Source organism: Molothrus ater, chromosome 17, assembly GCF_012460135.2.
Source record: "Molothrus ater isolate BHLD 08-10-18 breed brown headed cowbird chromosome 17, BPBGC_Mater_1.1, whole genome shotgun sequence".
Classification (NCBI taxonomy): domain Eukaryota; kingdom Metazoa; phylum Chordata; class Aves; order Passeriformes; family Icteridae; genus Molothrus; species Molothrus ater.
This window is the reverse complement of record NC_050494.2, coordinates 3,252,039-3,269,290: the sequence shown is the minus strand read 5'-3', so window position 1 is coordinate 3,269,290 and position 17,252 is coordinate 3,252,039. Positions and strand designations below refer to the sequence as shown.

The following is a 17,252-nucleotide window of genomic DNA, read 5'->3' as shown; positions in this document are numbered from 1 at the left end:
GCAGGCTCTCACTCTGCCTTTGTACTCGCCTGACAATACAGGAATAAAAATAACCAGGCTGCATTTGCAGAGAGATAAAAGTGAAGTTTGCCTTTTGTGTCTGTCCGGGCAGTGGGACAGCAGCACCAATGGAGCTGTGTGGACATGACACATGGGAATTTCTGACATATCTTTTCCCACTCTGACCTTGACAGACACAATAAAAAGGGGCTTTGCAGCGTGCACAGAGCCACTCAGTCCTAGCACCAAGGTCAGTAATACAGAGCATGTCTGTGTGCACGCGTGTCCCCTGTACTAACCCGCTTCACCCTGGCAGGGTGGCTGATCCCAGAGGACAGGGGCTGGCTCTGCTGCCACAGGGGAGGGTGGGACAGACCTGGATCATGAGCATTTTTGCTGAGGATTGTGTGTTTTGCCGAGTTGTGGCTCCATCCGTGATGGTTGTGGCGTTCCAGAGCTTTTCAGGATGGCACTGCATTAGATGGATATTAAGAAGCACAGTCATAAAAGTGCTTTTCCAAGCAGCTGCCACAGCAGCCTTCTAGAAGGGTCTTCCCAGGGATAATACACCCAGCCTTGCTTTTATCTTGCTGCAGTATCACTCAGCAGAACAGCCCTGGGTCTCTGTGCAGGGCACCAGCGAGTCTGTAGAGCTGGGATGAGTTTTAGCTGAGCTTATCAAGGAAAGGGCTGTTATTGACAATCTCACCTAAAGTGGGAATGTGGATTTTGACAGCAAAGTGATTCCAGCTCACCCAGCTGGGACTTCCAATGGGGGGATGACAGCATCAGAAGGGAAAGTATCATTAATTGTCTCATTAATGTAATTTTTATCAGCTAGCATTGTTGTCCCTGTCTTCTCTCACTCCCTAAAATCAAAATCTTGTTTGGTGACCATGTCACTCGTGGTTCTCAACCCATCAGTGGGCACCTTCCCCATGCACTGACCCCTTGTCCTTCCCTCCTTTCAGTGCTCAGGTGTCTTTCACTCTTCCTCTGCTGCTGCCAAGTCTCCCTCAGATCGACAGGATGTCTCTGCTGGACATGAGCGAGTTTGGGGAGGCTGCTCCGTACCTCCGGAAAAGCTACACGGAGCAGCTGAAGCTTCAGACCATGCCGTTCGATGGTAAGAGAGAGCCCCGGGCTGCCGAGCCCACCCGGGTGTATCCCTGAGCCCAGCCCGGGTGTATCCCCGAGCCCAGCCCGGTGTGTCCCCGAGCACAGCCCAGGTGTGTCCCCGAGCCCAGCCCAGCCCAGCCCAGCCCAGGTGTGTCCCCGAGCCCAACCCAGCCCAGGTGTGTCCCTGAGCCCAGCCCAGGTGTGTCCCCGAGCCTGCCCTGCTGCCGTGGCTCTCTCCGGAGTCATCCCTGCCCCTCTCCCTGTGCTGCTCCTCAAGGCATCACAGGCACTGCAGAATTCCTTCCCCCAGCACCCTGGAGGACTCAAGTGAGAAAAGCAGGCTTTTGACTTTCCCCTGGTTTGATGAGGTGTGTGGGGAGGTGATCCTCCATCTCCCCTGACCCTGAGGGGCAGGAGTGCTGGGGGGCTGGTATCAAAGCCTTCTGCAGCTCTTTCAGTTTGGAGGTGTCCTCTCTGTCCCAGCCACCCTGCTCTTCCATGGCTTGGGATCCAGGGCCCAACTTGTTCCCTGCAGTTTGGCAGAAGAGAAGGGTTTTGCTTCCTCACACTGTCCTCTTCTCATGACAGTCTGAGTGTAGGCACACATGAGGCAGCAGATTTCTGTCAGGCTAGAAGCTGACCCCATCAAAGTAAAAAACTGCCAAACACAAAAAAGGCAAAGAAATCCCAGCTCCTATGACCAAGAACATAGGAAGGAATAATCACTGTCCTTCCACATTATCAAACTGCATTTATGTGGCTTTCCGTTGACAATTTCACATGGTCTCCTACATAACAACCTGTATTATGTTCCTTTCCTTTCCTTTCCTTCCTTTCCTTTCCTTTCCCCATGTCTCCTCCAGGAAAGAAGCGAGCTTGGATCCCAGATGAGAAAGAAGCCTATATTGAAGTGGAAATAAAAGAAAGCTCTGGTGGCAAAGTCACTGTGGAAACCAAAGATAAGGAAGTAAGCAAATACCTTTCCTTTTCCAAGGGAGAGCAAATGTGTGTGGAGGGGGATACGTGTGACAGGATCACGTCTGAAGCCATGAGCTCTTGCTGATAACCCTGATCAGTCGTGCCCCGGGGGGACACACACGGCAGTGTCAGCACACGTAGGCCAGTTCCTTGCCAAGAGTGGCACCAGTTCAGCATCTCCCACCGAGAGGTTGCTGTCACAGCCCTGTGGGACACACCGAGAGCACGGTGGGGCTGGCCAGCACAGCTCCTGCATGGGGGAGCAGCCCCAGCACAGCCCTTTGTGATGCTGAACCAGTGCCCGGCTCATCCCAGAGCCTGGAACAGGTAAGGGGCCAGCTGGCCAATTCCTGCTCCTTTTAGCCCAGATTTGCAGTGGGGTGAGCTGTTGGGAGGACAGGTAAGGGGCCAGCTGGCCAATTCCTGCTCCTTTCAGCCCAGATTTGCAGTGGGGTGAGCTGTTGGGAGGGCAGGTAAGGGGCCAGCTGGCCAATTCCTGCTCCTTTTAGCCCAGATTTGCGGTGGGGTAAGCTGTTGGGAGGACAGGTAAGGGGCCAGCTGGCCAATTCCTACTCCTTTTAGCCCAGATTTGCGGTGGGGTGAGCTGTTGGGAGGACAGGTAAGGGGCCAGCTGGCCAATTCCTGCTCCTTTTAGCCCAGATTTGCGGTGGGGTGAGCTGTTGGGAGGACAGGCTATGACGGGCAGAGAGGCTCCAGCTTTCCGCAGCAAAGCAAGCAAGGACCAGCTGGTATTTGTCAAGATAATATCCAGTGCAATTAGCTGCAAATGAGCTTAATTAATCTTCCTTTCTTCACTATGGAAGTCTCATGACCCTGCAACTTCACTGCAGAGCACACTGGTAGGAAACTGGGGGAAAAGAACAAGGACCTCAACCGGCAGTAGGTGATAGACTTTATTCTTTCTATTTCTTCTCTAGTCAGAATAGCACTAAGAAGAGTTTGTGCCTGCTAAATGTGAAAAAAGAGATATATAATTGTTTTTGAAAAGTGTCAAGGCTTTGAAAATATTTTTGTCAGAATTTTGGAAAGCAAGTAAAGAGATTTGCTCTCTCCAAAGTGAAATTTGTCATAGAGGAGTTATAAATTTTAGAAGTTTCTTCAGATGTTTAGAACACCTTCCAATTCTGAGAACAGAGCAGTTTCTAAACCCTTTTTTGCTGTTTCCTCTTGAAACTGTCTTTTTATTGATTTGTCATGGATTTACAAAATCAAAAACTATATCAGCTTTCCCTGGATAAGCATTTCCAGCAGAAAGTTTTGAAACATAAAGCCCTCCCTTATCCTTCTGTGTACCCTCCTGCTTTTAACACCTGGTGCCTTTTAACACCACGTGCTTCACCTTCACCCATAAAAAAGATAAACCTCTGAAAGATTTAATTTAGTCTTTATTAACAAGACCATTTGCTAAATCCAGCTTCTCCATCCAGGCCAGATAGGTAATGTGATATTTTCCCCGTGCTTGGTCTCATGGGATTAAATAAATCCAGTTTTAAGTGATGGAGTACAGGCTTCAGCTGTTTGCCCAAATAACCAGCGATGTCTTTGGAGCAAAGGACAGCACTGTCATGGGCTTTTAGGCTGGGAAGGAGAACAGAGGAGATGGGAGTGTCAAGCACATTTTGGGGGAATAACCTGGACCCCTCTGTCAGGCTCAGCAACAACAACCTGAGCTCAGGCTCAACCCTCTCCCTGAGGAGGGAACAAGCTGGGTGTGCTTGTCCCAGCTGGGCTTTGTGGCTGGGTGCTGCTGGGGCTGTCCTGGGCCTGCCACCCAGAACACTGGGCAGCCCTGCCAGGATGACAGCAGGCACAGGCCCCAAGGCTGTCCCCAGCACAGCACTGTCAGTGTTGTGTCCCCACCTGGCAGGTTTAGGGCAGAGGGTGCTCGGTGAGGACTGGGGTCCCTCTGACGCGTCCCCCTCCTCTGACAGACACGTGTGGTGAAGGAGGACGAGGTGCAGCCCATGAACCCGCCCAAGTTTGACATGATTGAGGACATGGCCATGCTGACACACCTCAACGAGGCCTCTGTGCTCTACAACCTGAAGCGCCGCTACTCCCACTGGATGATCTACGTAAGCCCACAGCACCCATGGGGTGGGGTGGGGGGAGGTCAGGGAGCATTGGGACACCCCTCATCTACCCGTGTTCCCCCTGCAGACCTACTCGGGGCTCTTCTGTGTCACCATCAACCCCTACAAGTGGCTGCCGGTGTACACGGCGCCCGTGGTGGCAGCCTACAAGGGCAAGCGGCGCTCGGAGGCACCTCCGCACATCTACTCCATCGCCGACAACGCCTACAACGACATGCTCCGCAGTAAGCCCTGCCTGGGGGACCCCATCCCGGCCAGCCCGGGCTCCTGGCACTCGGCAGCGCTGCCCTAACACCGGCTCCTTCTCTTGCAGACCGTGAAAACCAGTCCATGCTCATCACGTAAGTGTCCCTGCGTCTCCTCGCCCTGCCCCGAGACCCTCCGTGCTGTGCTCTGTGCCCTGTGCCCGGAGCAGCCCCCCCGGCAGTGTCCCCTCCCCATGCCGGCAGCTGTCACCCTTGCCCCGCCACCGTGCCAGGTGACAAAGCCCCGCGCGGGCCAGGCTCCCCCGCACCCCGACAGCTGCGGGAGCGCCCCGAGCCCCAGCACCCTCCGGGGGAAAGCAGAGATGGAGGCCAAGGCCGCAGCGAGACGGTGGCCGGAGGGAGAAGGGTGATGTGGGAGGGTGGAGGCCAGGTTGATTTCAAGTGACATCTAGATAAGGGCTATATAAAGGACTCTAAAGGACCCTCCGCCGCTGCCAGGAGCCAGGGACATTTTTAGCCTCGGCCATGGCCTAATTAGGAAAGGCAGGGGCTGCGGAGAGATGCTTGGCGAGTGTCCGGTGGCGGCCCCGCTCCCCGCGGCTCTTTGTGCTCCGGGATTACAATGGCACAGCAGCACTAACTATAGGGATGAGCTCAGCCCCCGGCAGCGGGCACCCTGCACCCCAGCACCGTGCCCCTGCTGCCATCCCCACCGTGCCCCAGCGAGGCCGGCCGTGCTCAGAGCCCCCGGCCTGATCCCGGACAGCTGCAGCCCCCGGGCCGCAGCTGAGCCCTGCCGGGACACACGGACAGCCCGGAGCTGCTGTGGCCCCCAAGGGACACACGGACAGCCCGGAGCTGGTGCGGCTCCCAAGGGACACACGGACAGCCCGGAGCTGCTGTGGCTCCCAAGGGACACACGGACAGCCCGGAGCTGCTGTGGCCCCCAAGGGACACACGGACAGCCCGGAGCTGCTGTGGCTCCCAAGGGACACACGGACAGCCCGGAGCTGCTGTGGCTCCGAGGGCAAACCCCAAACACAAGCACCGCTGTGGGCTGGGGGGTGAGCGAGAGCTGCAGCCTCGCCATCCTCCGAGGCTTGGCTTGTCTGGGATGGTTGTGCCTGTTCTTTGCCTCATGCCCTTATCTGTGTATTTCTGTTACTCTAAGTGGAGAATTTGTGCCTGTTCTTTGCCTCATGCCCTTATCTGTGTATTTCTGTCACTCTAAGCGGAGAATCTGGTGCTGGTAAGACTGTAAACACCAAGCGGGTCATTCAGTACTTTGCCATTGTCGCAGCCTTGGGCGACACACCGGGCAAGAAATTAGTAAGATCTTCTTTTCAAACAAGTTCTTGTTGTTTTCTTCCTTTTTTTTTTTTTTTTTTAATTTTTTTTCCCCTGCCTTCCCCTTTCTTCTTACTTTTTCTTCCTCAACTTTTTGCATTTTGGTCTGACCCACCCAGGGCTTGGCTTTTCCCTGACTTTTGAACAAGCAAGGCTTGAAATTATTCTGCTCAAGGGGAAATGGATTTTTTTTTTTTTTTTAATGTGGCTGCTCAATCCATGCAGCCTGGAAGAGGTGCTTCAGTTGTTCTCTTTCTCTTCTCTTCCTCTTTCAACACCCCAGTGATCCTCTTAAGGAACACTAAAGGGATGAAGTAAACCTTCCATTTCTCACCTTGCCTCTTTTAAGCCTTGCTTTTCAGCATTTTCTCCTTTTTTTCCCCTCCTTTTGTTGATTTTGACCCTTTTCTACCTCGTGCTTTTCTTGCTCTTGTTTTGAATCTTGCTTTTCTTTGATGCTGGTTATTTTTGAGCTGCCCTTGCAATTGCTTATTTCTTCTGGATACTTTGAGGCTCCAGCCTGCTTTCCCCTCGAGGAAGCAAACTGGTTGCTTTAGGTATCAGACAAGCAATACTTCAGCATTATTTTCTTTCCTCTCAAGTTTGAATTTAACAGTTCTTGCTTTTTGATGCATTTCTTTATTTTCTTGAGCTAATCTATTTAACAACTTTTTGGCCTCTCCTATAAAGTTTAATCCTCCGAGGTTTTTTTTTTTTTTTTCTCTTGGACTTTTTTTTTGGCACTAAATGGTCATGCCCTGCTTTTCTGACCATGCTTCTTGTGGTTCTTTCCTGGCTTTTCTGGATTTCTAAAGATAATTTTCTCTCCTTTCTCTAGGCAGCTCTTGCCACTAAAACTGGGGTAAGTGTTGTGGTCTCTTTAATGCTGAGGACAGAGTTCTGCTGCACCACAGATCTGTGATGGGGTGATGTGTGGGGCCTCCTCCTTAGGTCTGGGAGCAGCACCTGGGCAGTGTTTATTTCTCCTCTTGGCTTTGTATCTGCCTCCTTCCCACAGCTGGAAGCTTTGCTGTTTCATCTCTTTCTGCCTTTCTGACTCCAACTCTCCTTCAAGGGATAATTACTCTGGATAGAAACATTCATTTCTATCCAGAGCTGATGTCCTTGCCTGGGGGACATTTCTGAGGTGTTTGCTCCAAGGAAACCCAGCAAAGGTTCAGCCCCCGGGGCTCCCAACGCCCCAAGGGCTCAGTCACACATCCTTGGTTTCTCTGAGCCTTCAGCTGGTGCACACCCTTGCCTGGGGATGTTCATCATCACATGAGTGCCCACTGGGACAAACAGGGTGAGGCAGCTCAGGGGCTGAACCTGTGGGTCTTGGGGCTGCCCAGACCAGGCTGAATTTAGAGATAAGAGCTCAAGGGATACTCAGGTGTGTTGGTAACTGTGATGCACAGCTGCTCCCTGTCTCCTTTGCCCTTCACACAGCTGGAGCTGCAGAGGTGGGGAGCAGTTGTGGTTCCAGCATTGGAAAGAGGGTGGCTCTGAGTGGGCAGAGCCCAGAGCTGGTGATCCCCACCTGAGGAAAGCCCTGTGGATTGGAATGTGTCAGAGTATGGGCAAAGCTCTCATGAAAAGTCCTGCAGGTGTCTGTGCCACCAAACTCTGTAGCAGGTGTCAAACCCCACCCTCCTTCGTGTGGTGTAGCAGTCTCTTGCTCCTCTCCTCAAATCCTTCTCCTGCTTTACCTGCATTAGGCAGAGGGTGTCTCTTTATCTTTGAGCAGAGAAACACACAGCAGGAAAACAAGGTTAGGAGAGGATTCATCTTGGGGCTTGCTCAGGAGAGCCCCAGTATTCCCAGCAGATCATTCCAGCTGGCACTTGTGGTGTATTCCCATCACACTGGGACCCTGCAATGCTGTCGGTGTAGGGACCTTGTTTCACAAAGTGCTGTTTATGTGAGCTCTCCTAGACTTTGGTTTGGTGGAAGAGGAAATGCCTGATGCCAGAGAGCCTGAAATGATTCAGCCTGTTGTGACAACACGAGCTTGCTCTTGGTTTACATAGTGTAGCTCCTAAGAAAGGGGGCAAGGACTGCTGTGTGCAGAGGGGACAGCAGCCTGGGGCTGGTGCCAGCTCTGTGGCCCTCTCCTCACCAGTTTGGGTGAGGAGAAGGCCTCAGAGGGCACTGCTGCAAACCCCAGCTGTGCTGATAAATGGAGATGCCTCGGGGGCAGCAGGTCCCAGGCACAGCTGAGGAGAGCAGCAAGCAGCCCCTGGCCCTGCTCCTGCTCTTGGTGACAGGTCCCCTCTGGCTGTGTGACACACCCTTTGCTTTTGTTCCCCAGGGCACCCTCGAGGATCAAATCATCGAGGCTAACCCAGCCATGGAGGCTTTTGGCAATGCCAAAACCATAAGAAACGACAACTCCTCGCGTTTTGTGAGTGGGGCAGGGAGCTGTGGCTGCTGGCTGGGCTGCATGCACAGTGGGTGGCACTGTGGCCTTGTGCCCTGGGAGCCACAGGCACGTGGCAGGGAGCAGGGGCTGCTTCCCAGTGGCACTGGACCACCGGAGTTTTTCTGGTTTTTCAGGGCAGCAAATGGTGGCCAGCACGAATGGCCCTGGTGTCACAGCCTGTGACATCCCAAGGCTCAGAGGGACACTGAGCACAGCCTGGGGTGCTCTGGGACAGACAAGTGTGTCCCTTCCAGGAAGCAGCACCGTTTTTGCTGAGCCCAGCCTGGCTCTGCTGTGCCTGGAGGGCAGGGAGGCACTGCTGGGGGAGACCCTGAGCCCAGCACGGAGCAGGGGCTGCAGGCAGGCTCTGTGTCACAGAATGGTTCAGTGGTAAGAATAGACCTGAGGACAGGGGTTTATCTGCTGTCAGTGAAATTTCTGCCTGCCTGGTATTTAAACCCTCGGGCAATGCTCTTTGAGCTTCTTCACATTACAAAGCAGAGAGCTTCACCCCTTTAGAGAGTTCAGTAAATTGCCTGGCATCAGCAGAAGCTCAAGAAGTGGGAAATGAATTCAGTTTCTAGGGGCTGTTCAGAGCTGTAGCTCTGAAGGCAAGCCCAGCACTTACCTCCTGTGGGTGTTTTCAGGGCAAGTTCATCCGGATCCACTTTGGTCCCTCAGGGAAATTGGCCTCTGCAGACATTGACATCTGTGAGTAGCTGCCCTGGGGAGGGAATTCATCCCACCAATTTGTGCTCAGCTCTGGGAAGGGACAAGCCCTGCTCTGATCCCTCTGCTCTACTTCATTCTAGATCTTCTGGAAAAATCCAGAGTGATTTTCCAGCAACCCAAAGAGCGGAGCTACCACATCTTCTACCAGATCCTGTCTGGGAAGAAACCAGAGCTGCAAGGTAAGGCAGCCAAAGGTGCAGCACAGCCCTTAGAGCAGGATGGCCTGAAAGCAGCCTCAGAGTGCTCTGTTGTCAGCCTTGGGGTCCACAGGAATGAGCAGACCCAGCTCACCATGCAGGTTCTGCCCTTGGATGCTTTGCTAGCAGTGCAGGATCATGGGAGTGGTGGAATTTAGGGTGGAAGGGATTTCAAGAGGCCATCTAGCCCAGCCTCCATTGTCCTCACAGGCTGAGAAGCCAGACTAAAGCCCTTTCTGCCACTGTGTAGGAGCAGAGGTCACTCAGGGTCTATCTGCAAGGTGGGATTGTGCTTTGCAAAGCTGCCTTGCACAGAGTCCTCGTGGGGCTGTGGGTACAGCACTGACCTCAGCGTGTGCAGGCTGCACATTTACTCATTTTGGGATGGAGGGAAGTGTTGTGCAGCCTCTCAGCCAGTGAGATGACCTGTTCCAGGTGAGCTGGGACACAGCTGCCCAGCTCTCTCTGGGCACTGGTGTAGATGTGATCCTCAGGACAGCTCCACCTGATCTGAGTTTGTGCTGGGGCAGCTCTGAGCAGCCTCCTGGTGCCACATCCCACTCAGGAAGCCTTTCCCCACGCTGAAGGATGGCTGGCACAGCCCCTGGGGTGGTCAGCTCTTGGCTGAGGGCTCCTGAGCTTGGTGCTGAACAGCACCTTATTAGGCAGGTCTGAGGGAGCAGTAATCTTATCTGGAGTCACAAGGGCATGGTGGCCACTTCTAAATCAGTCTGCAGCCAGGCCATGTCCCAAGATAGCAAGCAGGAGGCAAGCACAGAAGAGGTGGACCCACGTGTGGACCTGCCTGTGCTGCAAGAGGCCGTTCCTCCCCCAGCTGGTGAGGCTGGGGAAGCCTTCCTGCTCCATCTGTGTGCAGGGCTGTCCCTCTGTCCAGGCACGTCCCTGCCAGGCTGGCCTCACCCTCTGCATGTCCTCCCCCTGCAGATATGCTGCTGCTGTCCCTCAACCCCTACGACTACCACTTCTGCTCCCAGGGGGTGACAACGGTGGACAACCTGGATGACGGCGAGGAGCTCATGGCCACTGATGTATGTGCACAGCCCTAGGGCCTGGGGAGGGCACAGCCTTCCTCTGGGCAGCTCTGGGGCTGTGCTCTGCCTTCCCTCTTGAAATCAGTTGGGATTTCCCTCTGTGTGTCCCTGTTTAAATCCGTTGGGATTTCCCTATGGATCATTGGTGGCTGTTGGGAGCCTCCAGGAAGGGGCAGAGCGACTCTGATCTGCACCAACAGTCCTCATCCAGGCAGGGAAGGGAGAGTCATTCCCTGCATCAGGAAGGGCCTGAGGCACATGGGCACTTCCCATAGTGCCCATAAAAAAGAAGATCCTAGAATCATTACATTTGGAAAAGACCCCCAAGACCATAGAGTCCAACCTGATTTATCCCCACCCTGACACCCAGCCCAGAGCACTGAGTGCCATGTCCAGCCCTTCCTTGGACACCTCCAGGGATGGGGACTCCAGCCCTGCCCTGGACAGCCCCTGCCAATGCCTGACAACTCTTTCTGTGAGGAAATTCCTCCTGATGTCCAACCTGAACCAGCTTGAGGCCGTTCCTTCCCAGTCCTGTCCCTGTTCCCTGGGAGCAGAGCTTGACCCCCCTGGCTGCCCCCTCCTGTCAGGGAGCTGTAGAGATCAGTCAGGTCTCCTCCTGAGCCCTCAGCTTGGAGCACCTCCTCCTTGTGGATGCTGAGCCAGTCGTTTGCCTTTCAAATGGGTCTTGTGGGAGCTGGAGCCACATTCAAACGCCATGGACAGGCTTCCTTGGTTAGGTGCCCAGCAGAGAGGGCACCCTGCCCAGCCCCAGGACAGGGAGGGTACCTTAGGAGATAGTGGGAGGAGGAACCAACCCTCACCTCAGCGTGGTGAATTTGTTCTGTCTCTACTGCTTTGTGTCTCCTCAGCACGCCATGGACATCCTGGGCTTCAGCAGCGATGAGAAATACGGCTCCTATAAAATAGTGGGGGCCATCATGCACTTTGGGAACATGAAATTCAAGCAAAAGCAGCGGGAAGAGCAGGCAGAGGCTGATGGCACTGAAAGTGAGTGGGGCTCTGGGCTCCAGTGCAGGAGCAATGGGGGTAGGACGGTCAGGACAGACAGACACGAGAGATCTCTGCAGCCAGGGCTGGAACTTGGGGTTATTGCAAAGGGCCTGGGGGCAGGGCCCTGCTGGGAGCTGCCAAACACAGCTCAGAGCAGGACTGAGAGAAGTGAAAAGGGTGGGAAAGAGAAAGAAGGCAAGAGAGTGGTGAAGAGGATGAGAGAGCGAGGAAGAGTAAAAGAGAGTGAGGTTCCCATTACAATACAATAAATCTTCTGTGTTGAATATTCTCATTCTCACTAACCAATCTAGTACAAGATACAAATCCTACAGCATTTCCATACAGCCTATAAGAATCATTACATCACCATCCTGTGCTACATTTTAAACCCTAAAAACTCCTCTTTGGGCCCCTTCTGCCCAGCCAGTGGGGTCTGCTCTGAGCCTTGGGCCTGTCTGCAAGCAGAGGGTGTTGTTCCATCAAAAGGGGATCACCTTCAGCTGGCCACACCATTGTTTTCCAGTTGTTCAGTAACTGAGGGATCTCAAAGCTGCTTTCATTTCAATCTCACTTATAGTTTCCATATTCTCAAAATCTTTTGCCAGATAATCATATTGATAAGGCTTTCCTGTTTCATCTTCCCCAACACTCCAGAGCTGCCCAGATTGGGGTAACTCCCCCTGCCTGGCCTGTGGAGGTCAGGGACCCTGATCCCCTGATCCCTCACTGACTTAGGCCCTGTGGGGGTGCTCCAAGGGCTTGGCCTTGAGCAGGAATATTTGGGACAATCTCTCTGCAAGGTGGCCTCATCTGCATCAGACTTGTCTCAGCAGCATCCCAGGGTGTCACAGCCCTGCTGGGCTTCATCTTGTGCAGTCTCCTCCTGCTCTTCACCTCCTGCACTTCAATGGACAGCGTTCTAGCCAGGCTGGAGCGGGACCTGCTCAGCTCACAGCCTCCTGAAGAGCTGTTAGAGTAGGACACAATCACTGTCCAACACTTTCCCTGGTTTGTTGCTCAGCAAAATCCAGTGCAATGCACAGATCTAAGAACAGACAGAGTGCAGAGCAAACCTGAAGGGAGAGGGTGACTTTCCAGCACATGGGAGAGTGAGAAGGGGGAGCTCTGGCATGTACTCTGAAGGTTGCAGCAGGGATCCAGCAGAAATGATCACCTGGATCAGTCTTTGTCACGTTAACATTCATGAAGGAAAAGTTCTCTGTGCCTCAGGAGTGGCAACACAGCCTTTAGCTGCTACCTGGTCATTAATGAAGGTTTTGATAAGGCACTGATTTCCCTGCAGAGGTGATTTGCTAGCTACAATCTGCTATCAGGAGTTTATGAAAGACAAGCACCTCTCTTCTGGTCAATTCAAATCTGCTGTGTGGAAATTCAAACCTCCACTGGAAAATGCATAGAGAATCCCAGATCAATAAGGCTAAAACCTGATAAGCACCTGATAAGGTGCAGCAGGCCTCCAAACAGTAACTTCTCAGTCAGAAAGTTAAACTTTAAAGCATCATAGACTATCCAAGATGGAAAATCACATTAGACACTGGAGGAGGTGGAAAAAACAGTGTGGTTAGCACTGATCATCACAGGAGCAGGTCATTTTTTATTTTGGTTCCTTTCCCCCTTCCCAGACCCTCCTTGCAGGCTCCTCATGCCTTTGTGCTGCCTTCCAGGTGCTGACAAAGCTGCCTATCTCATGGGAATCAGCTCAGCTGAACTCATCAAGGGGCTGCTCCATCCTCGTGTCAAAGTGGGCAATGAGTACGTGACCAAAGGGCAGAACGTGGAGCAGGTGAGTGACAGGACAGCAGGACACTGGGCTGCCACTGGTGCTTCAGTTCACTGTCTTGGGTGTAGGAGGAGATCCAGAGCAGCAGGAGAAGGTGAATCCACAGTTCTTGGCTTTTAAGAGCAGGGGAAATGGGTGGCAGAGCTGGCTGATAGCTTTGCACAGTAACCAAGGCTGGAGATTGAATCTGGTGTCTTTGAAATGCAGGTTGGATCCCAGCCAGAGCAGGTCCAGGTACTGTGGATCTGCTTCAGAGACAGTCACACTCTTGAGAAGAGTTCAGCCCTGAAAATTAGAAAACTCTGGATATCTAAACACTCATCTGAGTTGATCTTGTAGAAGACTCAAATGCTCCAAACACGTGTCTTGTCAGATTCCAGCCACACCCCAGCTGGGAACCCAGACCTGGCCTGAGTAGTGCAAGCCAGTCCTTGAGCAAAGTTCAGGAGGAACTTAGCAGCTGGTGTCCTATCCAAAGTGGGCTGTAGGCACAAGGCTTCTGAAAATGTCATTTTAAACTGAATTTATATCCTAAGACCTTGGAGGCAAGATAGGCCTGGTAGGCAGGAACACACTTGTGTGGAATGCAAAACAATTTTGGAGCTTGTGCTATAACCATAAACTCCTTGGATGTGTCTGTCCATCCTTTGTGTGCCAGGAGGAGCTCTCTGTCAGCCTGTGGCTCCTGCAGGAGCAGGGAGAAGCTCACTTGTGGTGGTTTGCACAGGGGTCCAGGATGAGGGAAGAGACGAGAATGTTGACTCTATGTTTCAGAAGGCTGATTCATTATTTTATGATATATATTATAGTAAAACTATACTAAAAGAATAGAAGAAGGCATTTCATCAGAAGGCTAGTAATGAATAGAAAAGAATGCAATGATAATAAAATCTTGTGACTGACCAGAGAGTCTGAGACAGCTGACTGTGATTGGCCATTAATTATAAACAATCACAGGAGATCAATCACAGATCCACCTGTTGCATTCCACAGCAGCAGATAATCATTGTTTACATTTAAGGAAAGGATTTTTCATAACCATGTGTGCTCTGGGCTTTGCTTTGCAGGTGCTGTACGCTGTGGGGGCCCTGGCTAAAGCCACCTATGACCGCATGTTCAAGTGGCTGGTGGCCCGCATCAACAAGACCCTGGACACCAAGCTGGCCAGGCAGTTCTTCATTGGGGTGCTGGACATTGCAGGCTTTGAGATCTTTGATGTGAGTTCTGCAGGCCCCTGCAGTGGGTTCAGGGAGTTCAGTCCCCTGGGGTTTGAGAGCTCCTCTAAGAAGGTGCTGGCCTTGATGAGAAGAGGGGCTCTTGTCTGGATTGATGTATCTGGAGCGAGCAGGAATGATTGAACACTGCTGTGGGCACATCTCTAGTGATTGCTGGCTACCTGCTGTGGCAGCCACACAGCTGAGCCTGGCAGGATTCACCCTTCAGACCCAGGCAAAGCACAAGAGTGAATCCCTGCCTGTCACTATAGGACACGAAATAACACGAAGTGCACACACAGCTCTCCCAGGGTGAAAAGAGCACTTTTAATTTCTGACTCCAACATTTATAGATTTCCAAAAGTGACAGTGGATTGGAGGGTGACAGTGCCACCTCCCCAATGACACCGGACAAACCAACAGTCCATCAAATTTCTCCTCCTCCAGAAAAGAATGCAAAACAATGAGTTATTTACAGAAAGTGTGTGAGAAAGTTCATTAGAAGAATGTAAACATCAGAAGGCTTAGAAAATCTTAAAAAAACAGGGTGACACCTTCCCTTCTGGAGCTTCTCCTTTTGACTCACATCTGCTTTTTTCTTGCAGTTCAACAGCTTTGAGCAGCTGTGCATTAACTTCACCAATGAGAAACTGCAACAGTTCTTCAACCACCACATGTTTGTCCTGGAGCAGGAGGAATACAAGAAGGAAGGCATTGAATGGGTCTTCATTGACTTTGGCCTGGACCTGCAGGCCTGCATTGACCTGATTGAGAAGGTAGAGTGTGAGGCAGGGCACAGAAATGGTACTGCTGGGGGACAGTTTGTTTGCAAAGGCTGCAACAGAGAGGTGCTCTGCTACCAAAATTTAATTATTCCCTTCCAGGTCAGTGGCAAGTGCCCAACATTTTTTTCCCAATACTTACAGCTCAGAGCCTCCAGCCCCTTGAGATCTTTTCCACACAAATTTTGACTTTATGAAAACATGGAAATTCTGTTTCTACCCACTGGGGAGCCACAAAACCTGGTGCAGCCTTTTCCTCCAGAGAGCAATCATCTCTTCCCCTTTCTTCCTACCCACTTACAGCCCATCAGTGCCTCTTGAGCATTCACTGATTCAGAGCAGCTTGTAGAAAATATTTCCACCATTGCATGAAAGAAACCCTTTTTAATTTTTTTTGAAAAGGAGCAATCCTGGAGAGGATCCCTCCTTCTCAACAATCTGTTGGACTAGGGCAAACTGCCATGTCTTGCAGGCCTGGCCAGTCCCACATGGAGGTCAGGTGCAGCCTGGAATATGCCAATGACAGCCTGCCCCCATGGCCAGTGTCTTGCACCTGGGCTAGGATGGGATCTCCCCAGCATCCCTGTTTTGGGATGGGACGTGGCAACACCGAGCTCAGTCCTCTTGATCCCCCCTCTCCCTGCAGCCCATGGGAATCCTGTCCATCCTGGAAGAGGAGTGCATGTTCCCCAAAGCCTCTGACATGACCTTCAAGTCCAAGCTCTACGACAACCACATTGGGAAGTCGCCCAACTTCCAGAAGCCGCGGCCGGACAAGAAGCGCAAGTACGAGGCGCACTTTGAGGTGGTGCACTACGCTGGTGTGGTACGTCCCCAACAGCTCCTCCCAGCCCCCACAGCTCCCCCTGGGCAGGGACAGGGCTGGCCTGACCTTTCCTGTCCTGGGACAGGTGCCATACAACATCGTGGGGTGGCTGGACAAGAACAAGGACCCCCTGAACGAGACAGTGGTGTCCGTCTTCCAGAAATCCCAGAACAAGCTCCTGGCCTCCCTCTATGAGAACTATGTGGGCTCTGCTTCAGGTGAGGAACCCCCCCACCCTGTTTTTTACCTCAGTCCTCTTCTCTTCTCTTCTCTTCTCTTCTCTTCTCTTCTCTTCTCTTCTCTTCTCTTCTCTTCTCTTCTCTTCTCTTCTCTTCTCTTCTCTTCTCTTCTCTTCTCTTCTCTTCTCTTCTCTTCTCTTCTCTTCTCTTCTCTTCTCTTCTCTTCTCTTCTCTTCTCTTCTCTTCTCTTCTCTTCTCTCCTCTCCTCTCCTCTCCTCTCCTCTCCTCTCCTCTCCTCTCCTCTCCTCTCCTCTCCTCTCCTCTCCTCTCCTCTCCTCTCCTCTCCTCTCCTCTCCTCTCCTCTCCTCTCCTCTCCTCTCCTCTCCTCTCCTCTCCTCTCCTCTCCTCTCCTCTCCTCTCCTCTCCTCTCCTCTCCTCTCCTCTCCTCTCCTCTCCTCTCCTCTCCTCTCCTCTCCTCTCCTCTCCTCTCCTCTCCTCTCCTCTCCTCTCCTCTCCTCTCCTCTCCTCTCCTCTCCTCTCCTCTCCTCTCCTCTCCTCTCCTCTCCTCTCCTCTCCTCTCCTCTCCTCCCAGATGTTGGTGCAGCATCCCTGTCCCCAGCAGCCCAGGCAAAGGGAAAATCCACACTGATCCCTAAAATCCAAGTTGGTGGGTGCTGGTTTAAGGGCTTGTGTGGGGTAGTAGGGTTGTTGTGGTGGCCCTGTGACTTTGGGAGTGTGAAGGGGTGTCTTGCTACCAGGAGCTGAGGAGCAACACCCAGAGCTGGGTGCTGTGGGAGGTGGCTGCTGGGTGTTTGTGGTGGTCAGTGTCTTTGTTTTGCAGCAGGGCACAATCACCTCTGCTTTAGAGACAGCAAGGGCTGTGGGAATTTTAGGGGTGTTTGGGGATGCCCCTGAGTCCTTCAAGGCAGGCAGATGTTTTTCCTGATGTAAGTAATCAATATTTCAACCCAACAGAGGAACCTCACAAGCCAGGGACCAAGGAGAAACGTAAGAAGGCAGCTTCCTTCCAAACAGTGTCACAGCTGCACAAGGTGAGAGCCAGTCCCTCATCCAGGGCCATGAGGGGAACCTGCTGAGGGTCCCACCAGCAGTCACACTTCCCTGCCAAGACTTGGTTTCTTGCATTTCCTGGGCCCTGAAGGAGCGTGAGAGCTCCTGAGGGACACCACCAGACCAAAGCCCCCAACTCCCTGTCACCCCTGGCCAAGGGGGCTGTGCCTGGCAGAGTCCCAGCCCTGTCCCCATGCT

General features: G+C 52.6%; 1 protein-coding gene across 1 annotated transcript in view; it reads left to right on the top strand.

Annotated features, from left to right (window-relative positions):
* Positions 1-1,029: 1,029 nt before the first annotated feature.
* MYH7B (myosin heavy chain 7B) overlaps positions 1,030-17,252 on the top strand; it is a 33,064-nt gene continuing 16,841 nt past the window's right edge. Inside the window, exons 1-18 of the mRNA XM_036395861.1 lie at positions 1,030-1,126; positions 1,983-2,086; positions 4,050-4,193; positions 4,279-4,435; positions 4,525-4,552; positions 5,650-5,746; positions 6,603-6,626; positions 8,076-8,168; positions 8,834-8,897; positions 8,999-9,097; positions 10,061-10,164; positions 11,040-11,178; positions 12,867-12,985; positions 14,050-14,199; positions 14,802-14,972; positions 15,625-15,804; positions 15,890-16,022; positions 16,959-17,035. Of these exons, the coding sequence (XP_036251754.1) occupies positions 1,030-1,126; positions 1,983-2,086; positions 4,050-4,193; positions 4,279-4,435; positions 4,525-4,552; positions 5,650-5,746; positions 6,603-6,626; positions 8,076-8,168; positions 8,834-8,897; positions 8,999-9,097; positions 10,061-10,164; positions 11,040-11,178; positions 12,867-12,985; positions 14,050-14,199; positions 14,802-14,972; positions 15,625-15,804; positions 15,890-16,022; positions 16,959-17,035 (1,980 nt within the window). The remainder of the gene's footprint in view (positions 1,127-1,982; positions 2,087-4,049; positions 4,194-4,278; positions 4,436-4,524; positions 4,553-5,649; positions 5,747-6,602; positions 6,627-8,075; positions 8,169-8,833; positions 8,898-8,998; positions 9,098-10,060; positions 10,165-11,039; positions 11,179-12,866; positions 12,986-14,049; positions 14,200-14,801; positions 14,973-15,624; positions 15,805-15,889; positions 16,023-16,958; positions 17,036-17,252) is intronic.